General features: G+C 39.5%; 3 protein-coding genes across 4 annotated transcripts; all 3 read left to right on the plus strand.

The window, feature by feature from the left end:
- The first annotated feature begins 1,169 nt into the window (after positions 1 to 1,169).
- LOC146718812 (uncharacterized) lies at positions 1,170 to 26,738 on the plus strand. 2 transcript variants are annotated; one of them, XM_085455941.1, is made up of 6 exons: positions 1,170 to 1,344; positions 2,041 to 2,128; positions 25,324 to 25,598; positions 25,703 to 25,761; positions 25,889 to 25,928; positions 26,031 to 26,738. In XM_085455941.1, the coding sequence occupies exons 1-6, from the start codon at positions 1,182 to 1,184 to the stop codon at positions 26,153 to 26,155; spliced, it is 750 nt and encodes a 249-aa protein (XP_085312067.1). In that variant the 5' UTR covers positions 1,170 to 1,181; the 3' UTR covers positions 26,156 to 26,738. The 2 variants fall into 2 exon arrangements, with proteins under 2 accessions (XP_085312067.1, XP_085312075.1); XM_085455949.1 differs by lacking the exons at positions 1,170 to 1,344; positions 2,041 to 2,128 and adding exons at positions 23,844 to 23,995; positions 24,798 to 24,867.
- On the plus strand, positions 2,313 to 4,396 carry LOC146718813 (SUN domain-containing protein 3-like). Its single transcript, XM_085455973.1, has 7 exons — positions 2,313 to 2,448; positions 2,553 to 2,611; positions 2,719 to 2,854; positions 2,944 to 3,068; positions 3,182 to 3,355; positions 3,455 to 3,544; positions 3,733 to 4,396. The coding sequence occupies exons 1-7, from the start codon at positions 2,430 to 2,432 to the stop codon at positions 3,841 to 3,843; spliced, it is 714 nt and encodes a 237-aa protein (XP_085312099.1). The 5' UTR covers positions 2,313 to 2,429; the 3' UTR covers positions 3,844 to 4,396.
- On the plus strand, positions 18,132 to 21,235 carry LOC146718814 (uncharacterized). The gene is made up of 3 exons (XM_085455962.1): positions 18,132 to 18,189; positions 19,769 to 19,924; positions 20,351 to 21,235. Exons 2-3 carry the CDS (start codon positions 19,799 to 19,801, stop codon positions 20,582 to 20,584), a joined length of 360 nt encoding a protein of 119 aa, XP_085312088.1. The 5' UTR covers positions 18,132 to 18,189; positions 19,769 to 19,798; the 3' UTR covers positions 20,585 to 21,235.
- Positions 26,739 to 27,221: the final 483 nt, after the last annotated feature.

Here is a 27,221-nt window from a genome sequence, read left to right on the forward strand (position 1 = left end):
AAAACATAACAACATCGTCCCCTTCAGAAAGCCAGCATGATTGTAGCTAAAAGAGCCTGCAATCACCATCTCTCCCCTTGTTTAGGGTTTGGCTATGTGACAGGATTGCACGTTTGTGTATTGAAGAGGTTCGCTATCATCTGGCTGACACTTTTGAATTTGTTGAAATCTCTGACCCTTTCCTCAATCATATTAACAGTGATTCAACATAATCTGTAACCCATTTGACTGCACTTTGTGTTTATGTGAAACTACACCTCTGCCGGATACTGATTCCTTCCTGGACTTGTTCCCCATATCTTCTGGGCTCAGTGAACTCCCTGTCTAACTTCACACAGAAGATTATTTGCTTTAGACTCTAGCATTTCTCTTGAACTTTTGATTTGGACTGACTAAGCAGTCTTTCTCTTTGCTTAGATGTTGTTGTTTTTTCACCCTTTGTCTGCTGTGATTTTATGGTAATTTGAAACATAAAATCTTATAACTAAACAGGGAGAACCATGAGAAAAAGTGTTTTTTAAGAGTAATCTGGCAAAGAGGATAGCAGAAATTGCAACAATAAAGATGTTTTAGATGGCCTAAAAGAAGTAACGTATTTTACCAAAATAAATAAGACATTACAGGCTCTGTAACGGATCCGCGACCCGGGTCCGGATCGGAGTCCACTTGCACAGCGAGTTGGGAACAGATCATGACTGGACCCGATTTGGATCGGTCGCTTCCCAGCTCATCTAGCCCGGATCCTTTGGATCCGTTGTTGATTATAAGCTAGAATGATGCCCGCTAATGTTTGGCTCGAGTCTCCTAAAACCACGCTTTCCCTCTGAGAAACAGTTTCATTACACTTTAATACCGTATTTAAATGACCGTGGTCTTCCCTCATTCTCATATACGTCACAATTTTCTCACAGCAAAATCAAACAAATTAGTGACAGTGAATACGGAAAAGTTTCCTTCATTCACTGCAACACACCTTTGCACATGGGCTCGTGAGCGCATGTGTTGTGCTGTATGAATTTTGACAATATGATGCGGTGTTTATAAAGGGACTGAGAAGGAAAGGTAAATTTCGAGCAAATTTCATTAAAAAAAAACAAAACAGATCTACGCTCACACCTTTGCGCGTGCGCACACGAAGTGCTGCTCTTATGGAACGCGCGTGCGTCATATTCGATTTGTGCATGTGTCTGTTTGTAACGTCGCTGAAAAAGCTGCGGTTTGAAATTTTTCTTCTGCACCTAAATTTTCTGGTTCAGATGAGTTCAGTGAGAAGCGCTAAACGTCCAAATTTACGGAAAAGCACACTTAGCGATTCAGTTTCTTCAACTTTCGTTTTAAGTGAAGGTAAGTGCAATCTTTAGACTAAAAATCAGCAAGTACAAAAACAGAGTATGTTTTGGCTTCACATCTTACTTTTAATATATGTGTTTCAAATCTAAACATTTTAAAAATGATATCCAGTTGATTATGTCAGAAAAGCACTTTTTAGTAGCTACATTCTACTGTAAAGGTGATTTTACTGCTTACCTGTTAGACGCAGCTTGTCTGATAAAAATTGATTTCCTTTTGTATATTAACTATAAAAACAAAAAGTTTTTAATTCTTAAAACCTTTTGATAGGATTTTGGGCCAAATTCATTTAGTTGCTTTGAGCTTTTCTTTACCGCTGTGGTGATTTCCTCTTTTTCTGAATTTTAAAAACTACATTGTGAACAAACAAACTGACATTTGAAAGAGATTTTTTGCAAGAAAAACAAGAAAATGTTGTGATCTGTTGCTATGATATGAATCATAACAATATGACGCTGGAAAAATAAAATTCTGTATTAAGAGCGCATTTCATATATGGGTGTGATTCAAATATAATTCTGTTCATTAAAAACAAAACAAGCTGGCACCGTGAAGTTTATACCTAAGAGAATCTGCACTGATTTGCACAGAGTTGCTTCTGATGGAAACATGCTCAAATCATAGTTATGAAGTCTGATAAGCTTTGTGTTAGAGACTCACTTAACCCCATGTTTCCCTTTCATTTTACAGCCATGTTGAGAAGAAGCCAAAGACTTCAGTCTAACGGCTATTACGGCCAAGGAGAGCCGTTAATCTCCTACAAGGAGACTTTACACAGGTTAGTGCTGGTCTAAATGTTCTTTGTTGTCATCCACTGACATAGATGCAGGTTTTGTAATCATAATCCATTTTATTCTTCCATGTACATTTTTTCTTACATGATTTTGTTTTTTCTGTGCAGAGTTTCCAAAAGGCGACGGCCCCGTCCAATCCCTGACAATATTGACCAAGACACAGTTGAATACAACACTGTTGACTGTGACACTGTGGACTACACCACTGATGATTTTATTGACTACAGTAGTGGCAGCAGCAGAGGTCTCTTTAGAGCCATCAAGGCATTGGGACTTTTGGTCCTCATGCTGGCCTTGTGTTTTGGTAAATGATCTCCTTCCACAAACAATTACAGTCTTTCTAGTACTATGTGCTTTTCTTCTGGATTAAGCTTCTCTTTTTATTCTGTGTTTCTCTTCATGCACCAGGATTGATTTTCAGTATTGGAGGGCTGAAAATGGACTTTTCCACCCCGTTCATGAGTGAGGTATAAAAAACATATGAAGCTCATAATATATTCCCTGAAAATTAATCGGATGACAGTTTATTATTATATATATATATTATAACACGAATGGTTCTTCTCATTTGCAGTACTTAATGAATAGACATGAACAGGTGGAAAGGAAGGTACAAGAGCTGCAAAGGGAGTTAATGGACTTAAGAAAAAGAATTGACTTCCTTCTTCCAGTTGGGGACAGGATGCCCAACTTTGCTCTGGAGGAACTGGGTAAGACATGAAATCGGATCAGAATTCACGTAAGAATTTCTTTGTTGTTGTTTTGCGATTCCTTTCTCACTCTGTGTTTTTGTCTACAGGAGCAAAGATTGTTAAAGAACAGTCTTCAGCATCCTACCTTTCAGAACAGGGTGGATTGAAGCTGTGGGGGCTTACATTGATACCCGCAAAACCACCCTGTGTAAGCTCAAGAGTCGTTATTCAGGTATAATCTACTTTCACAAAAAAACAAGATACTATCTCACACATCTGCATGATTTAATAGTCAAACACTAGCGGTCCAAACTGAACTCTGTTTTTGTTTCCTTTTCTCTGTAGGGTCGAGCACCCATGCTCCCAGCAGTGTGTTGGAGTTTTGCGGGTTCCCAGGGACATTTAACAATTAAGCTGTCACACAGCATCGCCATCAGTCATGTGACACTGGGTCACATTTCTAAGATGGTGTCACCATCTGGAAAGGTCTCCAGTGCTCCCAGGATGTTTTCAGTGTTTGTAAGTCACAGATTTCCACTGCACCACTGTTCAACTGTTGCATTTTACATATGTGTATATAGAGAACAACTTTATCTGTATTTATTTCTGTCTTTTCAGGGAAAGAGAGCATTAGACGACAGTGGTGTCCACCTGGGAACATTCGTCTATGATGAAAATGGAGATCCACTCCAAACATTCAGGATACCCGTGAGTACACTGTGCCATTATACACATGCACATAGACTTTTCTATCCAGAGTACTTAGAGGTTAGCTCCCCTTGCTATCTGTATATCCTCCCTCATAATAATCACAGTATTCCTAAATTTACCATCCTTTCAAGAGTCAAGAAAACTATTATGCAACTAACCCATCTGGTTTTTGTTTTGTCTCTCAGGACGACAAAGTAGACGTCATTCGCTTCATTACGCTGCATGTGTTGAACAACTGGGGCAATCGTGAGTATTCCTGTCTGTACAAGTTCCGAGTTCATGGAAAGCTGGCATAACTAGCTTCCCACGAACTCCATCTATAAAAGAAAAGAGAGGAAAAATGTGAAAGTGAATCAGACTGCAACACATATTTAAATAATTGTACTTGGAAAAAATTTTCAATTTAACCCATTTTTTCCCTCCAGCGAATGTCCATCCTACCAGGTAAGACATGTCTGATTAAGATGTTTACAGTCTGATTCACCTCACCCCCAACCAGCCGTGGCAGAGGGCTTGCCCCTCCCTGAGCCTGGCTCTGCCAGAGGTTTCTTCCTGTTAAAAGGGAGTTTTTCCTCTCCACTGTTGCCAAGTGCTTGCTCAAAGGGGATCATCTGATTGTTGGGGTTTTTCTTCTCTTATATTGTAGGGTTTTTACTCTACATATACAGTGCTTAACAAATTTATTACATCACCTGTCATAGAAATAAGAACACCCCAAATTCTTACATTAGGTGATGTTCAACTAACTTTGTTAAGCACTGTGTTATTGTGAATTGGCCCTCAATTGGAACTCATTTGGACTGAATTAAATTTCTTGTAAAACATAAAAATTCTCTAAATTGTCTCCACTGGAAATTTAGAGATATTTTTAAAATAACAAGAATAAAATTTTAAGAAAATATTTTTCATGTCTTTTGGTATTCTTAATTGTAAGAGTATATTAAACAAGCGTGATAACACTATGGCCAGAGGATTTAAATTTTGAAAATGAACATTTAAACTCCCAAAAGTAAAGAAAGTAAAGTCCATGTTGCATGTGCTGTGATATGAAAAGCCTTCACTGTGATGTAGGCTTTGAGGTTTAGTGAGTGTAGATAACAGCAATGTTATGGTTGTCCATACTGCCTCCTGTTGCTGCTGTTACGGAGAGTTCCAGCAGGTGTCGCTGTGGTTCTCTCTGGGGGTTATGTGTACTTCCTGTTACGAGTGTACAACGTTCATGTTGGCTGCTAATAAACGCCTGGCATACAGTTACAGCGGACTGATTATTATAAGCAAACCTACAGTGAGGTAACTTCAGGTTTAACCACGTGTTTGTAGTTGGGACACCAGATAGACCAGTGGTCGGCAACCTGCGGCTCCGGAGCCTCATGCGGCTCTTTAGTCCTTTTAGTGCGGCTCCATGTGGCTTGGGAAAATAAATTTGTTTTTGTTTTTTTAAGTAATTAGCTGAAGTGTATTTTATTCATGTTAGTTCTTTTTTAACTTGTAGTTCTAAATTGGAAGATTATTGTGATATTGAAATACAAACATAAAATTATATTCTTTTATTTTTTGATCACTCAAAATAAGCGTCACACTCGCGGAAGCCGGTGTACCCGCCTAAACGCCATGCATTTATCCAGACTTTCAACCCCAGGTAGGCCAATTATGGATCTTCGGATCCACATTATGTCAGCAGCTATTCTCCACCGTGAATTATGTTAAAAACAAACACCGCTGCGCCTCACAGACGACAGCTTACAGTCCTGCGTAAAGATGAAAGTGACTTCGTACAGCCCCGATTTGCAGACGCTGTGCACAGAGGTTCAGGAGCAGAAGTCCCATTGTAAACATACCACGGCAGACTCCACGATGTTTCCATGAACATGTTTTTCAGCATCTCGTTATTGACCACTTTTCACACACAGTTGCTGTACAGCCGGCTGTAGCTTTTCAGCTCACAGCCCGACGTACACCAACAACAACAAAACAGCATAAATGGCACAGACGTTAAGGCGGCCAGGCGTGATTGCGGGTGCCGCTCAGGTGCGTCCGCCTCTCCTGCAGCAGCGCTGCAGACCACGCCCCGCCACACACATTAACCAGGTGAAATACATATTTACGCAGAATTTTGCAAATATCTGTTTTTTAATTTTTAGCAGCATAGTGCTTTTTTTCCAATTATTTTTTAAAAGTCAGGTCAAGGCTCCAAAAGCCCAACGACGATATAAGGGTGGCAGCTCACAACAGTTTTTGTTTGCTACATGGATCATTTTAGTTCAACTGGGTTCTTTCCTTTTGTTATATTTCGTTAAGAGTTCAAAATGTGTTAATTACATAAATAAAATAAAAATTTTATTTAAATAAAATTACAATTTTATTCATGTCATGATGTCACACAGTGGAAATTTGTGTTTTTATGTTTTATCAATCTGTGTATTGGTACATAGTGTTGATTTTATTTGCATGATTTTATTGTGATATTTATATTGCATGTTTGTTTATTGATATTTATACTGCATGGTTTTATCCTCATATTTATATTATGTGTGTTAATGTTGTACCATGTCCCTTTAATCCACTGTGGACTAAACAGACAATTGTAGGCACCTGTGAGGTGGGGGCGTTCCCCAAGGTGGCCTATCAGCCGCCAGGTTGACCTGTTAAAGGGGATAGTAAGCGCAGAGACAGGAAAAAAGGAGCGACGCACGAAGGGTGAGCAGGAGAAATAGGAACGCGTGCAAGCCCGCACGTGTGTGGAACGAACTGCTGCCTGACTGTGGGGTGCCGCGAGTCGTTCGGCGATCCAGTCCCAACGGCAACAGTGGGTGGTGATGGCCGCAATGCACAACAGGGCAGGGATGCCCTTCTGCCTGCATCTGACGGTGAGACGAGGGAGGCCGTGTTCAGGTGTGGAGTAGGGCGGGACTGTGCGGCGACGCGCTGTCCGGATGAGACAGGTCTGCGATAGGAGCCTCCTCCCTGGTCTGCTGCTGGCGAGTTTTATCATACCGGAAGAGGGGGGACTTCCGGATGTGCTTTGCCGTGTGAAGACGTGCGTGCGGAGGCTCCGTGTAAAAGTAGTCAAAATAGTGATATCGCCAGTTTGTTACCATTTTGAGGAAGCTCGGTTAATACGATTCGTGCTGTGGAGTGAATGAGGGTGCTCATGGGGCAATTTATGACCGAAAATGTCCAACCGACAGACCCGTGCCGGCGTAGAAAAGTTGCATGCGGATAGCAACACTGCCGCCGCAGCTAGCAAGGCCACTGCTAACCCAGCACGCGCCGACAACATGCCTCAGTGGGCTCAAGACATGATGTCCGAGATCAAAAAAACAAATGCTGAGATTACAAAATACTGAGAGGAGACAAAAACCGAGATCATGTGATGCAAGGAGGAAATAGAAAAAGGAAGAAAAGAGTCAAAAGCCAAGATGGAAAAGTGGGCTAAGAGTGTGGAAGATAACACTAAAGCTCAGTTTGAGTTGCTACGTGAGGAGTTGAGACTGATAAGCGAGACGTCCGTCAGTCTGGCTAACAAGATGGAAGCGCGGAAAAAAGAAGTGGATGACACGCTGAACGACCAGTCTGACAGTATAACCAGCATGGAGACGAAATTGAAAGAATTGGAGAAGGAGATGCTGACGCTGAGGAGACATAGTGAAGATCTCGAGGCGAGATCACGACGCAACAACATACGCATCGTGGGGGTAAGAGAAGGGGCTGAGACGGGCAAGACGCCGTCGGAGTTCATAGCTGGACTGCTGAAAGAAAAACTGGGGCTATCGGTGACACCGACGCTTGACCGAGCACACCGAACACTCGGCGCGAGACGAGACGGAGCCGGGGCTCCACCGAGAGCGTTCGTGGTGAGATGCCACTACTATATAGAGAAGGAGGAGATACTGAGGAAGGCGAGGGAAATGGAGAGAACGCCGGAAGGTCGGAGTGGACGAATTCATATCTTCCCAGACTACACCCAGGAAGTAAACAACAAGAGAGCAGCCTTCAAAGAAGCAAGGAGCCTCCTGCGTACCTACGGGGGGGTCAGATATGGGCTCCGTTATCCGGCAACGCTGGTGATTACACCAGAAGGGGGACAAACGAAAACCTTCGAGACCCCAAAAGACGCCATGGAGTTCATCAAGAAGACGCTGACTCCCGGGTGAAACATATGGGCTGGTCTGAGCTTGGCTACGTATAAGGGCTACACTGGTGTAAGGACTTAAATGTCTCAGGAAAGATATTGGTGATTGGATTTTGCAATATTGGTGAAGTACCACCTCATCTTGTTTTATATTTGAATATTTTGTTTAAGAAATTGCTTTATACTACTTACATGTTATTTTTGTATTACTGGATTTTATTTTCAAGGATCTTTTTGCTACAAGTTCCCCCCGACTGTTTTTTTTTGTTTTTTTTCCCCTCCCCCCTCTTTTTAGGAGGTGGGTAGCTTAGAGGGTGATATTATATTTTTAGAACCATGGGATATTTTGCACGGAGCCACACACGGTGGGCTTGGTGTGTAGGAGATGGTGGACCGGTTGGCCACGAGGGTGCTTGTTAATGAGCACTGTGTTTGGGTTCGTATTCATATATGCAATGTGTTGTGTTACTTGTGTATGTGTGTGTGTTGTTTCCCCATTTTTTCCCAGACACCGTCCCTTTATTTTTTCTGTTTTTGCTGCCAGACCTTCAGGGTGTGATCCAGATGGTGGACGACATGGGAGCGTAGTGGACATGTTGGGCTGTGGACTCCTGGCATGGCACCGGACATGGCTGTGAGCGGAATGGGCACGAACTTGATTAGCTGGAACGTAAGGGCGATCAACAAACCGGCTAAACGGAGTAAAATCTTTTCATATTTAAGAGACCAGGGAGCGGAGTAAGAGTCGAGGAGTGGCCATCCTTATACACAGGAATGTACAATTCATAGAAACAACCGCCATAAAAGACAAACACGGTCGATATGTTATTGTAGCTGGGAAATTATTCAATATGCCAGTAGTGTTGGCAAATATATACGCACCCAATTGGGATAATGTTCAATTTTTTAAGGATTTGTTTTCGTTACTACCTAACTTGGACACACATAATTTGATTTTGGGGGGAGACTTGAATTGTGTCCTAGATTTAACTCTGGACCGCTCTAGCCCAACACCCGGTGTGCTAAGTAAATCTGCTCAATGCGTTAACTCCTTTTGTGAAGCATATGGTATATTCGATCCATGGAGATATGCAAATCCAACTGTTAGACAGTACTCCTTTTATTCCCTGCCACACCAAACTTATACTAGAATCGACTATCTTTTGTTAGACAAGAAATTGACCCCAATGGTAATGCATGTAGAATACCCTGGTATAGTACTATCTGACCATAGCCCAGTCACACTGAAACTTAAATTCCCTGACTATACACCACCTCAGAGGATGTGGCGTCTTAATAGTAGATTGTTGGCTGATGATGATTTTAAAGAATTCATCAATTCGCAAATAGTTTTTTTCTTGGATCTTAATGATACTCCTGATATAAGCAGTGGCATTTTATGGGAATCATTAAAAGCGTACGTACGCGGACAAATTATTTCATACAGTGCTGGTGAAAGGAAAAGAAGAATGAAACGTACCACAGAATTAATGACAGCAATAAAAGAAGTTGACCGGGCAAATTCTATGACTCCATCTGAGGAGCTGCATAGAAAAAGGATTTTGCTCCAGACCGAATATGACATTCTGACAAGTCAGCGCGAGGAGGATTTATACCTTAGGTCGAGACAAGATCTCTATGAGCATGGTGAGCGCGCCGGCAAACTCCTGAGCTACCAGCTGAAACAATCAGCAGCTGCTGGTATGATAGTAGAGATAGGAGACAATGTGGGTAATAAAATTACAGATCAGAAGGGGATTAACAATCAATTTAAATCTTTTTATGAGGACTTGTGTACCTCAGAAATAAATGATAGGGACCGAGTGAAGAATTTTTTTGAAAACCTTGAAATACCACCACTAGAGGCAGCAGATAGAGATAGGTTAGAGGAACCCTTATCTGTCATGGAGATAGACAAAGCAATTCGGGGTATGAAGACAGGAAAAGCGCCGGGCCCTGATGGGTACCCAAGTGAGTTTTATAGGACATTTGCTCCCGCACTGATTCCCTTACTTTGCAGAGTATTTAAGGAAGTTCTTGATAAAAAAGCTCTGCCCCAAACAATGTCACAGGCCTTGATCTCTGTGCTCCTTAAGAAGAATAAGGACCCACTTAAATGTGAGTCATATCGCCCAGTAAGTTTACTTGGATGTGATTATAAAATACTGACCAAGGTACTGGCAGCTAGAATTGAGCTTGTCATAAGTAAGATAATACATCCTGATCAGACAGGGTTTGTTGCAGGTAGACAACTCTCCAGCAATCTCCGCCGTCTGTTCAATGTAGTATATACTGCTGAAGATAACATTATGCCAGAGATTGTGATATCCTTAGATGCCCACAAAGCCTTTGATCGAATAGAGTATTACTATCTATTTACGGCCCTCGAAAGATTCGGCTTTGGTCCAACATTTTACTCATGGATTAAAATAATTTATTCGAGCCCCCAGGCTATGGTGAGAACGAATAATATCGTACCTGAACCCTTCTCTCTATTCCGGGGAACAAGACAGGGGTGCCCTTTGTCACCCCTGCTCTTTGATGTGGCAATTGAACCCCTTGCGATGATGCTGAGACAGGCTGCTGAATTGGTAGGGATACAAAGGGGGACACAAAACCATAGGCTGTCCTTGTATGCTGACGATCTCCTCCTTTTTCTGTCAAACCCTGCCACTAGTATCCCGGTGGCCCTTGGTATTATCAAAGATTTTGGGAGGGTGTCGGGCTATAAAATTAATTTAGACAAAAGTGTTCTTTTCCCCATTAATAAACAGGCGAGGAAACTTTCTTTCCGGGCCTATCCCTTTGCAATACATAAGGATAGATTCGCATATTTAGCTGTTAATGTAACTAGTAAGTATAAAAATTTACTGGACTATAACTTTAAAGTTGCACTGGACAAAGCGAAATTAGATATGGAAAGGTGGGCGTCGCTCCCCTTATCATTAGCAGGGAAGGTAAATTCTGTTAAAATGATTATACTGCCGCGGCTCCTCTATTTATTTCAGACGATACCGATTTTCATTCCTAAATCATTTTTTAAGGAATTGAACAAATGTACGTCTGCCTTTATTTGGAAAAAAACTATCCCCAGGATAAGACGGGAGTTTCTTGAGAGACAGAAAGAAGAGGGAGGTCTGGCTCTGCCGAACTATATGCACTACTATTTTGCTGCTAATATACATAAGTTGTTATTTTGGGTCAAAGAGTTGGATGAGGATGAAACCCCAATATGGGTTCATATGGAAAGGTATGTCTCTAGTCCAGTGTCCCTGCGCTCCCTGGTCTGCGCTCCTCTACCCTTGAGCAAACATCTTTACACAAACAACCCGGTGGTATCTCATTCTCTGAAAATTTGGACTCAATTCAGATCACATTTTAAAAACAGAACCGCCCTCCTGTCTGCTCCCATCTATGGAAATCACTTGTTTCCCCCAGCCCTCGGGGGAACAGCCTTTAGGGAATGGCATAGAGCTGGGGTGGAATGTGTCAAACATCTTTTTAAAAATGGTACTTTTATATCTGCTGCTCAACTGGAAAAGGACTATGGAATCTCCTCCAAGACTAATTACTTTAGATATTTCCAGGTTCGGGACTTTGTGAAAAAGTCATTCAGCCCCTCCCTCGAGCTTCCACAAAGCGGATGGATAGACGAGTTGATGGACACAGATCCGACTGCTAAGGGGACAATCTCCACGCTATATACACATATTCAGAATGTGGCTTCCCCCTCCCTGGACAATGTAAGACGGAAATGGGAGGAAGAATTGGGGCTGGACATTTCAGAGGTTGACTGGGGGGGGGCTGTAGATCTAGTACACTCTGCTTCTATATGTGTGAGACACGGATTGATACAGTTCAAGGTGTTGCACAGACTGCATTTGTCAAGGGAGAAACTGGCAAGAATGTACCAGGGGGCCGATCCGACCTGCCCCAGATGTAAACAGGTACCAGCCAACTTATGCCACATGTTCTGGTCTTGTTCCAGGCTGAAAGACTTTTGGGCTAACATCTTTAGAACATTCTCATTCATTTCTAATAAGGATATGGAACCAATGCCTCTGACAGCCATCTTTGGTGTGGCACCGAGGGAAACTCAACTAACAGCCTCTCAGAGGAAGGCAATAGCATTCGCCTCATTGCTGGCTAGGAGATTGATTCTACTTAACTGGATAAAGGCAACACCGCCATCCCATAAACGCTGGGTGGAGGAGGTGATGGCACACCTCAAATTAGAACATCTAAGATTTACTATACAGGGCAACACCAAGAAATTCTTTAAGGTCTGGCAGCCTTTCATTTCCTATTTTGAAGATGAGTTTCCTTCCACTCCATAACTGGCAACTCCCCCCCCCCCCCCCCCCTTTTTTTTTTTTTTTTTTTTCCCCTTTTCTTTTCTTCCTCTGTCTGGGTATAGTTTTGTCTTACACTGTGCGGTAGGACTTGAGTTCGAGCTTTTCTGTATGAATGATATGCTTTCTGAAAACTCAATAAAAACACTTTGATTATTATTATCATACCGGAAGAGAAGTTCCTCTCCTGTCCCTTTCAGATAAGGACCATTCGGGGGGGCGGGCAAGATGGCGAACTGAGCAGTCGCATCCGTCTGAACTCCTCACTAAAGTCCCGATGTTTTAATCTTGAAGTTATAAAATCCACTCCTTTGAGCTATATTGACGACGTTTCAGCCCGAACATGAAGAAAACCAACAACACGAAACCTCCGGCAGTGAAAAACCTCCCTTTTACAACCCAGAGAAACAGCGAGCATGACTACCCAGCTCCGATGGAAACTGCTAATTCCAGCAGCAACAAGAGGGACAGACTGTTAACAACCCCTGATAATACTCCTGAGAAACCACATATGGAGAAAAAAGCAAAAGGTACGGCTAGTGATAATGACTCCAACACATCCACTGACACTATACTGAAAGCTATTGAGAGTCTTGGAAAACGTGTTGATGACCGCATGGACGAAGTTAGCAAACAAATTCAACAACATAGCGCCATGCTGGCTTCCATCGCTAAATCAGTGCAGTTTAATTCAGAGGAGCTGCAAGAATGCAAAAAGAAAATAAAACACCTGGAAAAAGAGATGGAATCAATCAAAAAAGATAATGACGATATTAAGGATCGTGTATTGAGCCAGGAAAGATACAAAAGAAGATGGTGTCTTCGTATCAAAGGGAAAAAGGAGAAAACAAATGAAAATATCAGAGAAGAAGTGGTGGAACTTCTAGGAAGGATTGCTCCGGACCTAAAGACGAAGATGGAAGAAGCAGTTGATGTTGTCCACAGAGTGGGAAGAGCAGTGGAGAATAAGCATCGACAAATCATTATTCTGTTTGTGAGACGTGCCGTGAGAGATGACATCTGGAGGCGAACAAAGGCTTCTCCCGTGTGCAAAGAAGAAGGCATCCGCTTTGCTGAAGACCTGACCCCAGAGGACTGGAGATCCAGACAAGCATTGTGGCCAAAAATCGACCAGGCACGGAAGGAAGGCAAGGCTGCAGGCTTCAGGGGCCCTTTTGGTTTCATAGAAGGCAAACGCATCAGGGTAGAGACTCCAGGTACGGGCTGACATCTGACTACGAAAGGAATATACAGTGGAACATTTCGGATGATGGGACTTTTACCTCAAGATTTTCCTACTCCATCTCCTAAACTTCCTCTTTAAAGCTGTTCATGTGTTCCGTGTTCCAATTAAAAACTAATATTTCTTTTTTTTCCTTTAACACAAGGGGACTTAAAGACTCAATTAAGCGCAAAGCTGTTTTTCTGTTCTGCAAGGGGCAACAGGCAAATTGTTTTTTTCTCCAGGAAACTCATTCTGAGGAATCTGATGTGAAATTTTGGTCACAACAATGGGGAGATAAAATTTTTTTTAGTCATGGTACAAACAGGTCGGCTGGGGTTGCTATTTGTTTCAACAGATGTCCTGGTAGGTTTTTGTGCAACATGGCAGACAAAAATGGACATTGGGTTGCCTGTGTGTTAAATACTGATAATACTCTGATTATTTTGGTTAATGTTTATGGATACAACAATGATCAAGAGAATAAGAACCTGCTGCATCAAATTTCTACAGTTATAAAGGAACTTTATACCAAATTCCCTAATGATTATATAGTAGTTGGAGGTGATTTCAATGTGACTCCTGATGAATGGTTGGATAGATGGCCTTCAAAGTTTTCAAGAGAACATAAAAACCCAATATTTGAAAAATTTGCTAATGATAATAAATTAATAGATGTATGGAGAGTGTTAAACGAAGATGTAAAACAATTCACCTGGCACAAACCTAATGGTCAAAGCAGGTCACGTATTGATTATTGGTTGGTATCCAACTCAATTTTACAATATGTTAAGGAAACAGTCATTTCTAACAGTCCCTTAAGTGACCATTGCGCCATTATTCTGAGACTACAAAGCAAAGACCAAAACAACACATTTAAGGATTATTGGAAATTTAATTGTCAGATGCTGAGAAATGAGGAGTATTGTAATTCTATTAAAAAATGAATTTTAGATGTCCAGAATGATGAAGCCATCAATACACCGATACTCAAATGGGAATATCTTAAATTTAGAATCAGAAAAACCTTAATTGCATTCGGTAAAAAGTTAAACAGACAAAGAAAAGAAGAGGAATCAAATGTAGTGAAAGAACTTATGAATCTGTATGCCAAATTGAATTGGACTGGGGAAGAAAAAGGAAAAATTTATAATTTACAATCTAAGTTGGACGAAATGTACCTTTATAGAGCCAAGGCTGCTTATTTGCGATCCAAAGCCAAGTGGATAGAAGAGGGTGAAAAGAACACTGCCTATTTTTGCAATCTAGAAAAACGTAGACAAGAATATAACTCAATATGTAACCTAATAATCGACGGAGAGGAATGTACAGACCCTAAACGCATTTCAAATGAAGTATTTACTTTTTACAGTAACCTTTATAAGTCTTCATACTCAGAACAAAATGTCACCTCCTTCTTTGACAAAATCAGTAATTGGATTCCAGTAATTGATGATAATTTTAGAGAAATTTGTGATGAAGACCTGACTATAGAAGAATTTGATTTTGCTATTAAGAGCATGGCATCTGATCGTTCACCGGGACCAGATGGTATAACAACTAATTTCTATAAGCACTTTTGGGAAGACCTAAAATTACTATTATTCAGTGCAATAAATGAATGTATAAATCATAAGGAGCTTATGACAACAATGAAACAGGGAGTTATAAAATTAATTCCAAAACCGGGGAAAGATAAGAAAAAACTAATTAATCTAAGACCTATAACACTTTTAAATACAGACTACAAAGTTTTTACAAAAGTTTTAGCCACAAGACTAAAAACAGGTATTTCTGAAATAATTAGCCCAACACAATCAGGATTTCTCAAAGGACGGTTGATCCGAAATAATATCCGCTTGGTTTTGGACCTCATCGATTACAATTACCTAATTAAGGATGATGGTTTTATGTTGTTCTTGGACTTCCATAAAGCATTTGATTCTATTGAACACACTTTTATTATTAAGACATTTAAACATTTTGGGTTTGGTGATGCATTTCTGGATATGATCACTATGTTGTATACTGATATTAATAGTTGTGTTTCTCTTTTAGAAGGCACATGTCCCAGGTTCAGGGTGGAGAGAGGTATCAGGCAGGGCTGCAGCATCTCACCTCTTTTATTCATTGTAGCCACTGAATTACTTGCTATTACTGTCATAAACTCAAACATCAAAGGATTAGACATAAATAATCACAAATTAATAATAAGTCAGCTTGCCGATGATACAACAGTCTTTCTAAAAAATAAAGAACAAATTCCATTGGCCTTAGATACAATAAAGATCTTTTCTGATGCTTCTGGACTACGCCTGAACCTGGACAAATGTGAACTCATGAGTATCCACAATTGTTCTCACTCTTCTTTGTATGATATACCTGTCAAAAATGAAATCAAATATCTTGGAATCTGGATAACTAAATGCATGGCTGATAGTGAGGAAAAAAATATTCAGAATACAATTGACAAATGCAAAAAAACTCTAAACCATTGGCTACAGAGAGATTTAACGTTGTTTGGCAGGATAATGTTGACCAAGGTTGAATCTTTGTCCAGATTAATCTATCCAGCTTATTCCCTAGCCATCCCACCAAGAATTATAAAAGACATCAATAAGGTGAATTTTAATTTCATATGGAAAAATAAACATCATTATGTTAGTAACAGGGACTTGATAAAAGATTATGAAGAGGGGGGTTTAAAAGCAATCGATTTTGAAATAATGAATGGCATTTTAAAGATTAATTGGCTACGATCTTTCTTGAAAAATGATAATGAGATCTGGTTCTTGATACCATCTCTTATTTTCAACAAAGTTGGGGGGGATCCAATTCCTTTTAGTATGTGATTTTGAAATTTCTAAACTACCCATAAAACTTTCCAAATTTCATCAACAAGTTCTGTTAAATTGGAAATTAATGTTTAAACATAACTTTAGTCCCCACAATGTTCCATTGTGGAATAATAGGGTGATATTGAATCGGGGGAAATCTATGTTTGTGGAAGAATGGATGACAAAACAAATTTGGTCTGTGACACATATAATGGATGAAAATGGAGATATACTTGAATTAAACAGGCTTAATGAGAAATATGACATGAGTTGCTCGTTCGAGCTCTATAAAAAGGTTTCACAGAATATCCCAACAGTCCTTGTAAATACGGTAAAGAACAATTTTTCAAATATACAGACTCCAAATTTGCATAAAGTTAAACTAGATGGTCTTGACTTGGTTAATGGAAAATGCAATAATCAGTTTTTGAGGAGGTATTTGGTTAACACCTTATATCCAGGTAGGACAAAACATTCACTCGTCTTTAAAGATTATAACAAATCTGAGATCTCGTTGATCAGAACCAAATATTTAACATTTCCAATTCCCCCCAAATTTAAAGAAGTCCATTTTAGGACTACAAAAAATATTTACCCCTCCAATGAATTTATGAGAGACAGATTTAAATTTGTGTTAGACAACTGTTATATTTGTAAAACAACTTCGGAAACAACAGAGCACATGTTCTATGGATGTGTGACAATCCAGAATTTATGGAAATCTCTCCATGTCCTAATATTGTCCCAGTATGGATATATTGATTTTTGGTCTTTTCAAAATATTCAAATTGGAGTAATCCTTATGGACAAAAATAGTGAGTTTTTTAGTTAACAAAGTATTACATACATAAATGCCGATATGCTAAATCCCCCCCTTCATGGCCTGCTCTTAAAAACGACCTCTCCCTGTTCCGTAAATCTCTTAAGCTGATAAATAAGCCCCAAGCAATCAAATTGCATAGATTTTTAGAGGAGTTTGATTTTTCTTAGCCCCTTATTTAAGTTATATGTCTTGTTTATGGAACCTCACTTTTAGAGATTTTATGATCCCCCTTGTCTTCTTTATTTCTGTTCCTTGTTTTTCATTCTTTTTTTATTCTTATTTATTTTTGTATTGGTTATTCATCTTTTTATATTATTATTATGTAGATGTGTGAATATAAATGTGTATGTATACATGTGTATATGCAAATATATGTGTGTGTGTATATATGTTTACTTTTAGTTATTGTCGATTTCATTGTGGTGTATAGGAGATGTGATTCTGTTCTGATTGTTTTAATATGTCGCTTGTCTCTTTGAGATTGTCATTGTTATTGTTCTAAATAAAGTTCTTAAAAAAAAAAAAAAAAAAGATAAGGACCATTCGCCCATGTGTGGCTGGACTGTGGGATTATGGGACTGTGGGAGGGTAATTTTAGCATATGGAAAACATGTTTTAGCCTTGTTTTAATAGTGTATAGTTAGTTCTGCCGGCAGGGTTTTTAGCAGGTTGCAACACTTTTTTTTAGTTTTTTTTTTTATTGTATACGGGTAATTTTATCTTGTATTTGTGACTCTGGCTGAGTTTCTTTTATGGAAATAAATGGTGTTTGAAGCCAGCTAAGTTTCTGTGCCCTGAGCGCTGACCCGCTCACTCCCCTTCCTCTTGTATGTGAACAGACGTGGTGGGGAAAATTTAGGTCCACCAGTCTTAGCGGCTACAATGACAGAAATATAGAGAAAATTACATTTTCTCTGTAGCAGTTCATGGATTTCATGAGCAACACACTTTAGTTCACACAAAGCATAAAGACAAAAAAGCAATATATACACTGAAAAAAATGCAATAGGGTGGTTGTTGAATTTGCATAGAATTACTTCATATATCCAGCATGACAAATTTAAATTTCACATCTAAACATATTTTTGTCTTTTAATTTTCACATATTCTTTAAGAATATTCATTCTTTTAGAACAAATCATGTTGAAAAGAAACAAGTTAGTCGTGTTTTATCCTCAAGCTCCGCCCCCTGGAAAGGAAAAATCGGCTGCACTGTCCGCCATTTTTGTCTCTCGCTTTGGAAAATCTACTACCATCTGGAGTTTTACACTTGAAGGTAAATAAGATTTTAAAGCTAACACACCAGTGAGAAAGAGTGTAGACCCTTTATATATGTGGACTTTTACTGGGGTGTTGTTATTTTACAGGTATGTGGGCTGTTTATCGAAAACCATGAAAGGCCAATGTTAGCTAGCTCCAGTTAGCTAATGGTAACCGAAATTATGCGATAAGCAAATTAGTAATTAACATATATAATGTGAGTTAATATTGTTTGTATATGACTAGTTTGTTGAAACATGTCTGCTGCCAATGTGACTGCTCACACACGGTAATATTACCAGCACATAGCCACAGCCGCTATAAACATGCTGAAAGGTCAATCTAGCTTCTGTAGTCAGCAGCTGGAAGACTCAACACAGACCCAAGATTCAGTGTAATGGTTATCTAAATGTTGTGTGTCCTGTTTGTAAGCCCAGAAAAAGAAATTAAATAAAATGACGGCCTTGAGCTTCAAGCTAATGTAAGCGCAATGCTATAGCATAAAGCGACTAATGCAATGATGAGGTTGTTAAATTAGTAAAAACACAGTAAATATATCCAACATGAATCATTTATATTTTTGGTCTAAACATAATTAAGTCTCACGCCTTTCACTTGTTTTAGAAGGATGTTCAGTCTTTTAAAACCAGTCATATCAAAATAACAGAAAATAGTTATGTTTTCTGTTGAAACTCCACCCCCCGCTAATGTGCATTATCTTTTTTTCAATGTGTGCCCAGTCACATTCGCTTGTTTTTTCTCAGTGAATACAGACTAACAAACTTGTGTCCATTTAGTTAACTGGTTGTACCTAAAATGTTTTAGTTAAACAGTTAAATAAGCTAGTTTGCCATGGGGTGTGCTCTGTGTGTGTTGGGGGGGTGTCTTCACTAAAGTGGGTTTATTTAGGGCATGACACCTATGCAGTACTCATTAGGAGAGGAACTGCGTGACGTGGGGCTTTATTTCATGTTCTGGGGCAGTGAATGTAATGTACTGATAACATGTTACAGACACACAAAAACCCAACAAATTATTTTAACTGATTTATAGAGAGACTGAGAGGAGGGCTTAAAGAGATAAAAATAATGACAGTATAAATATGTTAAATTTATTTTTTCTGTATCGATATATGATGCTTATCCTTGCTGAAGGGCAGATTGGTGTTGCTTCAGAACAATTCTCTAGCGCTGTTATGTAGAGGTGTTACAGTTAATGTTTTAATAACATTATTTTATTTACTAGTGAAGATTTGCATATGTTATCTCACATTCTGTAAGGTAAATTTTCTGGAAAGGTCAAATTAACTAATTTAACTAAGTATTAATGAAAGACCTTGATGTGTATATGACAATAATAGATGTAGTTTATGGGTCATTTGGCAGAACTGCAAAATGGCCAGAAGGAGGCAACTGCTGTGGTTGCAAACAGGCTTTGGGTGGTATGGAAGTAAGGGCAACTATGGAACTGCTCAGCAACATGGGACCCATAGCTAATAAATAGTAATATGACAAAAAATAACAACTTTGTGTGGATGTAACCTTGTGAGATTTGAGATTTTGACAGCATTTTTATGTGACAACTTCTCTTTTTAGATAAATGCAGAGTTTAAGCGCATTACCACCATGCCACTGCAGTCCATATTACTCTCGCAGATAGATGTGCTATCTGACAAACTAATAAAGGTCTTCAAAAGGCGAGGAGGACAAATAGGAAGAAGACTTCAGAACATTCTGGAGCCCACGGCCCAGGTAAGAAAAAAATTAATTTGTGTATACACTTTAGGGAAAATAATAATTTTAACAAAATGCTGCTTGTCACTCTATGCCGGAGTATGTTGAAAATCACCTGGGATTTTCACAATTTACCATGGGTGCGTTTTTTGTTTGTTTTTTTCCTTTACCTGCATTAGAACTATGTGTGGAGTTCATAGTTGAACACCTCTCTATGCTCTGACAGTATTCTGCTTCTTTGCATGGAGATTTCACTTCATGCATTACCTTTTTAAGCATTCTGAGGACTCAAATCACATGCTGTAATGAATCCATTTTTTTTTTCACCTAATGTGTTAATGTTAATATTTTTTGGAATAGTGACACAGATTAAAATAAGATTTGGTATAATGTTCTTTAACCAGTGTTCTGTTTAATTAAATTTTGGAATTCTGCATTTTCTAGGCCACAGATGAAGCCATTATTCAACGATCTAATAAGGAAACAACCATGGGAATTTACATCATAAAGTCAAGAGATGCCAATGGCAGCCCTGAGGACATCAGGATAGTCCTTGAAGGCCAGAGAGTCTGGCAGGATTTGGATAACTATACCCTAGCAGCTGCAATGCTGTTTGGACTAATGTACACTTTGAACCTCACCTACCCACTGGAAAAGTATACCTTTGAGGTATTATAGAAACTGGTTATGGAGCTCAAAAGGAACAGCCTTTCAAAGAAGGCCCAGGTTTTCAGGACCAGACTGTACGATTGAACAGTTTTCCAGTTATGATGTGGGAACAACATGTTTACCTCTTCGAATATGTACCATCCTTTGTTTTAAGCCAGCACTGGTAAAGTTGCAGTACATAGTGAAACTTATTTTTCTGGCACTTTTCAACTTGGGGCCTTTATTACTGCAGTTTTCACTTTTCAAGCCATGGCTCTTTTAAAAAAAAATTCTAACTTTGAATTTCCATTTTTCTCAATGGAAATGGTGCCTTGCACCAATTTCACCAGTTTGCAATTTTTTTCCCAAGGTGCACCACTACAAACAGATTGCATCGTCTAGTGATTGTGATGTTTAATGATAGAAGCAAGCCAATACTAATCAGTTTAGGTCTCTTGGTTTTGTGCCTGTGGGTTATAATGATATTTTAAGTCTCTTCTTTGTGTCATTTTAATAATTACACCCCTGTTGCCATATTACCTTATGGCTCTTACATTTAAAAAACTATTTTTTACATAAGCGCGATGTCATAAGGCCCCACAAGGTTGAATTCAGGTTACAGCAGGTAACTTTGAGGAATGTTGTGGAATGTTTTTCAAGAGATGCATTGTACAAATATGACTCATGTATATTTTGGAAGCCTGAATTGAAAGTCTATTGTTACAACTGTGTAGTATTTTCAAAAATACAGGTCATTGTTCAAAAATGTTTTGCTTATTTCTTTGATTGAGAGAAAGTGTACAGTACATACAGAAAAATCAGCCTTAATGTAGTTTTATATATTGAACACTCAATTATATATTAGATTATATATTATATATTATAAATTTGTTATAAAATAAGCTTACCATAAAATAATCTTGTCAATATAACACATAGTAGTCCAATACAATTAACACAAAAAGTTCATGTCTGATAAACAAGTGGTTTCTATAACCACTTCTATCCCACTGATTATTTTTTTCAGTGTAGACTTATCTTCATTTTAGATGTCAAAGTATTTGCGGCTCCCAGTATTTTCTTTTGCGTGGAAATCGCGTCCAACTGGCTCTTTGGGTGCGGTTGCTGACCCCTGAGGTAGACCATTGAGCATATTGCATCTTGTTTTTTAACTTACTCAATTAGCAGATTTCACTGGAAATTTTTATTTAATTGTCACGCTCTGGCTGGCAGACCATGGGGATGAGGAAAGTAGGACCCAAAACGCAGGACTCTGCGATGCCACAGTGCACTTTAAATAAAGTGAATAGACGGGTTAGTCCAACAATTAACTCAGAGATGCAATTTGCCAATGGTGCTCATCCCTTGCTCCCAGTGCGTCCCGTGCTGTAGCTCCCTTAGTGTGTGTGCTCCCCAACTCGCTTCTTCGCCCGACTTTCCTGGAGGAAGAAGGACAATCCACAATTAGCCACACGCCTAGCACAGACTATACCGGTCAGGAGTAATAATCCCACGTCGACTGTCGCCGCGAGTCCAGGTTAAATACCTCTTCCTAGCCGGGAGGGATGATTACCACCAGCTGGTCAGGTAATCAGCTGCAGGTGGGCCAGCAACAGCGAAGAGGGACTCCCGATGACGACAGTCGCCCGGACACGCCTCTCCCACGACGCGCGCTTCCGTCAACAGCCCCGAGGACCGGGGAGAGAGAGAGAAGCAGACACACGCGCACACACACACACACACTCTACATACAAATGTGGACAGAACAGTAGACGACACTGCTCTCGGACCCCTGAGTCCTCCAGAGCCGGTCCGTGACATTAAGATATATGCTATATGAATTTTGACAATATGATGCGGTGTTTATAAAGGGACTGAGAAGGAAAGGTAAATTTCGAGCAAATTTCATTTAAAAAAAACAAAACAGATCTACGCTCACACCTTTGCGCGTGCGCACACGAAGTGCTGCTCTTATGGAACGCGCATGCGTTATATTCGATTTGTGCATGTGTCTGTTTGTAACGTCACTGAAAAAGCTGCGGTTTGAAATTTTTCTTCTGCACCTAAATTTTCTGTTTCAGATTGGTGATGGGATTTCCGGCTCTTTTTAGATAACCGGCTCTTTCGGTTCGGCTCACTAAAAAGAGCCGGCTCTTTCGGCTCCGAACCGGCTCTTCAGGTTGTTTTGTTGCTTTAATTTATTTATTATTAACAGTATTATAAAATTATGCACAAAAGGAATTACTAACGTAAAAAAAGTGGTTTTATTTATATATGTTTATATATAAATATATGCGGTGGTCCCTAGAGACAAAACACGTACAAACTCCAAGACACATTTCTAGCATGAACTGAACTTCCAAAGCAGAGCTACTAGATCACTTAAATTACACAATTGAAAGCATGTGTGTATTGTTTGTGTATTTATACACAGGCACTCATATATATTCAAATAATTTTAAAAAAAATGTTCATTTACCTGTTACTACCACACAACAAATCCAGTCATTGGTACTTGCTGGCTTGTGTAGCCACTCGGTAACAAAAGTTCAACACTGCCCCCAGCATCCTGGAGCACTTCTGTTGTCTTTTGTACGTGTTTTGAGTTTTTATGTGCTTCTGAGTTTTTACGTGTTTTGGAGTTTTTACGTGTTTTGGAGTTTGTACGTGTTTTTACGTGTTTTAGAGTTTTTACGTGTTTTGGAGTTTGTACATGCTTCCGAGTTTGTACGTGATTTGAAGTTTGTATGTGCTTTATCTCTAGGGGCCACCGTAAAAATACTTTTATTTATTCACTCCACATAAAATGTAATAAATAAATCATATAATACAAAAATCAACTATTCACATTTCAACTTTTAACTATTTAAATTTTCAGCTTTTTCCTTTTACAAATTTAAAGTGAAACAACACAAAACACTGCAAACCACAACACAATTAAATATAAATTAAAATATGAAAACAAAAAGAAACATGCACATTCTCTGTCAAATGGACCTGCATGAATAAACTTTCTGAATCCTTTATCATCTGCAACTGAAAATAGTTGTGGATGATTACTATACCTTTCTAATGTGACGTTGTTGTCCCTGGCTCTCTTTCTCTCTCTCCCCCTCTGGATCTGTTCCTGTGCTACTGAGTTTAACTACTGCCCCTCCCCCCTCTGCCCAGCGTAAAGCACAAGGCTGGCATGCTGAGTGAAGCAGAAAAAAAGTGCGAGAGAGAGGGTGAGAGAAAGAAAAAAAAAAAAAACACACGTGACGGCTCGCGATAAGGAGCCGGCTCGCGTCGTTCACGTCAAAGAGCCGGCTCTAAGAGCCATTTCGTTCGCGAACGACCCATCACTAGTTCAGATGAGTTCAGTGAGAAGCGCTAAACGTCCAAATTTACGGAAAAGCACACTTAGCGATTCAGTTTCTTCAACTTTAGTTTTAAGTGAAGGTAAGTGCAATCTTTAGACTAAAAATCAACAAGTACAAAAACAGAGTATGTTTTGGCTTCACATCTTACTTTTAATATATGTGTTTCAAATCTGAACATTTTAAAAATGATATCCAGTTGATTATGTCAGAAAAGCACTTTTTAGTAGCTACATTCTACTGTAAAGGTGATTTTACTGCTTACCTGTTAGACGCAGCTTGTCTGATAAAAATTGATTTCCTTTTGTATATTAACTATAAAAACAAAGAGTTTTTAATTCTTAAAGACCCTTTTATACGATTTTAGGCCAAATTCTATATTAACTATAATAAATAAATATCTATCTATCTATCTATAAACAATGAGTTTTTAGTTCTAGTGTGAATGTCTCTAAAGACTTTGACAGGATTTTGGGCCAAATTCATTTAGTTGCTTTGAGTCTTTCTTTACTGCTGTGGTGATTTCCTCTTTTTCTGAATTTTAACAGCTACATTGTGAACAAACAAACTGACATGTGAAAGAGATTTTTTTGCAAGAAAATGTTGTGATCTGTTGCTATGATATGAATCATAACAATATCACGCTTTGTTTTTGAAGACACTGGGAAAATAAAATTCTGTATTAAGAGCGGATTTCATAAATGGGTGTGATTCAAATATTATTCTGTTCATTAAAAAGAACAAGCTGGCACCATGAAGTTTATATCTAAGAGAATCTGCACTGATTTGCTTCTGATGGAAACATGCTCAAATCATAGTTATGAAGTCTGATAAGCTTTGTGTTAGAGACTCACTTAACCCCATGTTTCCCTTTCATTTTACAGCCATGTTGAGAAGAAGCCAAAGACTTCAGTCTAATGGCTATTACGGCAGCCAAGGAGAGACTTTACACAGGTTAGTGCTGGTCTACATGTTCTTTGTTGTCATCCACTGACATAAATGGTAAATGGTAAATGGCCTGTATTTATATAGCGCTTTACTAGTCCCTAAGGACCCCAAAGCGCTTTACATATCCAGTCATCCACCCATTCACACACTGGTGATGGCAGCTACATTGTAGCCACAGCCACCCTGGGGCGCACTGACAGAGGCGAGGCTGCCGGACACTGGCGCCACCGGGCCCTCTGACCACCACCAGTAGGCAACGGGTGAAGTGTTTTGCCCAAGGACACAACGACCGAGACTGTCCAAGCCGGGGCTCGAACCGGCAACCTTCCGATTACAAGGCGAACTCCCAACTCTTGAGCCACGATCGACATAGATGCATGTTTTGTAATCATAATCCATTTGTTCCTCCATGTACATTTTTTCTTACATGATTTTGTTTTTTCTATTCTGAATTTTTAAAAGGCGACAGCCCCGTCCAGTCCCTGACAATAACGACCAAGACACAGTTGAATACAACACTGATGACTGTGACACTGTGGACTACAACTACGATGACTGTGACACTGTGGACTACAACTATGATGACTGTGACACTGTGGACTACAACTATGATGACCGTGACACTGTGGACTACACCACTGATGATTTTATTGACTACAGTAGTGGCAGCAGCAGAGGTCTCTTTAGAGCCATCAAGGCATTGGGACTTTTGGTCCTCATGCTGGCCTTGTGTTTTGGTAAATGATCTCCTTCCACAAACAATTACAGTCTTTCTAGTACTATGTGCTTTTCTTCTGGATTAAGCTTCTCTTCTTATTCTGTGTTTCTCTTCATACACCAGGATTGATTTTCAGTATTAGAGGGCTGAAAATGGACTTTTCCACCCCGTTCATGAGTGAGGTATGAAAAACATATGAGGCTCATAATATGAAATGTACTTTTTTGCTGAAAATTTATTTAGATAATGCCAGTTTAATATTGTCATAAAGCTGTTACGTAAACGTAAATGGTCTCTTCTCAATTGTAGTACTCGGTGGACAGGCAGGTACAAGACATTCAGGATACCCGTGAGTACACTCTACCATTAGACACATGCACATAGACTTTTCTTACTTTGCTATCTGTATATCCTCCCTCATAATAATCACCATCTTTTTTTTGTCTCTCAGGACCACAGTGTAGATTTCATCCGCTACATCACGCTGCATCTACTGAACAAGTGGGGCAATTGCGAGGATTCGTGTCTACGCAGCTTTCGAGTTCAAAGAAAGCTGGCACAACCAAATTCCCATGAAACCATCTTTAAAAGAAAAGAGAGGAAAAATGTGAAAGTGAATCAGGCTGCAACACATATTTAAATATTGTATAAGGGAAAAAATGTCCATTTAACCCATTTTTTTCCTCAAGCGAATGTCCATCCTACCAGGTAAGACATGTCTGATTAAGATGTTTGCAGTCTGATTCACCTCACCCCCAACCAGCCGTGGCAGAGGGCTTGCCCCTCCCTGAGTCTGGCTCTGCCAGAGGTTTCTTCCTGTTAAAAGGGAGTTTTTCCTCTCCACTGTTGCCAAGTGCTTGCTCAAAGGGGATCATCTGATTGTTGGGGTTTTTCTTCTCTTATATTGTAGGGTTTTTACTCTACATATACAGTGCTTAACAAATTTATTACATCACCTGTCATAGAAATAAGAACACCCCAAATTCTTACATTAGGTGATGTTCAACTAACTTTGTTAAGCACTGTGTTATTGTGAATTGGCCCTCAATTGGAACTCATTTGGACTGAATTAAATTTCTTGTAAAACATAAAAATTCTCTAAATTGTCTCCACTGGAAATTTAGAGATATTTTTAAAACAACACGAATAAAATTTTAAGAAGAAGAAATTTTTCATGTCTTTTGGTATTCTTAATTGTCAGTGTATATTAAACAAGCGTGATAAGGCCGGGGTCTTTCTGTGTGGAGTTTGCATGTTCTCCCCGTGTCTGCGTGGGTTCCCTCCGGGTACTCCGGCTTCCTCCCACCGTCCAAAGACATGCAGTTTGTGGGGATAAGTTAATTGGATAATCCAAATTGCCACTAGGTGTGAATGTGCGAGTGAATGTGAGTATGAATGGTTGTCTGTCCTTGTGTGTTAGCCCTGCGACAGACTGGCGACCTGTCCAGGGTGTACCCCGCCCCTCGCCCCATGACAGCTGGGATTGGCTCCAGTACCCCCCACGACCCTGAAAGGGATAAGCGGTAGCAAATGGATGGATGGATGAATTTTGCAGATTTCACTGGAAATTTTTATTTAATAACCCCAAATTTGGACTTATTGATAACAGAAACAAGCTTCTACACTCATTTTATTTAGTTCT

This window comes from Copadichromis virginalis, linkage group LG1 (genome assembly GCF_057382275.1).
Source record: "Copadichromis virginalis isolate Kocher_CV1m ecotype Utaka linkage group LG1, C_Virginalis_male_GT1.1, whole genome shotgun sequence".
Lineage (NCBI taxonomy): Eukaryota > Metazoa > Chordata > Actinopteri > Cichliformes > Cichlidae > Copadichromis > Copadichromis virginalis.

What these genes read in the sequence shown, in the direction of transcription:
- LOC146718813 (XM_085455973.1), top strand. An exon ending in CTTTGCTCTGGAGGAACTGG is followed by an intron (nt 2,855 to 2,943) that starts GTAAGACATGAA and finishes TTTTGTCTACAG; the next exon opens with GAGCAAAGATTGTTAAAGAA. An exon ending in GCTCAAGAGTCGTTATTCAG is followed by an intron (nt 3,069 to 3,181) that starts GTATAATCTACT and finishes TTTTCTCTGTAG; the next exon opens with GGTCGAGCACCCATGCTCCC.
- LOC146718812 (XM_085455941.1), top strand. Translation starts at nt 1,182, where the DNA reads ATGTGTCTGTTTGTAACGTCGCTGAAAAAGCTGCGGTTTGAAATTTTT. An exon ending in TACAAGGAGACTTTACACAG is followed by an intron (nt 2,129 to 25,323) that starts GTTAGTGCTGGT and finishes AATTTTTAAAAG; the next exon opens with GCGACAGCCCCGTCCAGTCC. An exon ending in ACAAGACATTCAGGATACCC is followed by an intron (nt 25,929 to 26,030) that starts GTGAGTACACTC and finishes TTTGTCTCTCAG; the next exon opens with GACCACAGTGTAGATTTCAT.
- LOC146718814 (XM_085455962.1), top strand. Translation starts at nt 19,799, where the DNA reads ATGCCACTGCAGTCCATATTACTCTCGCAGATAGATGTGCTATCTGAC. An exon ending in TTCTGGAGCCCACGGCCCAG is followed by an intron (nt 19,925 to 20,350) that starts GTAAGAAAAAAA and finishes TGCATTTTCTAG; the next exon opens with GCCACAGATGAAGCCATTAT.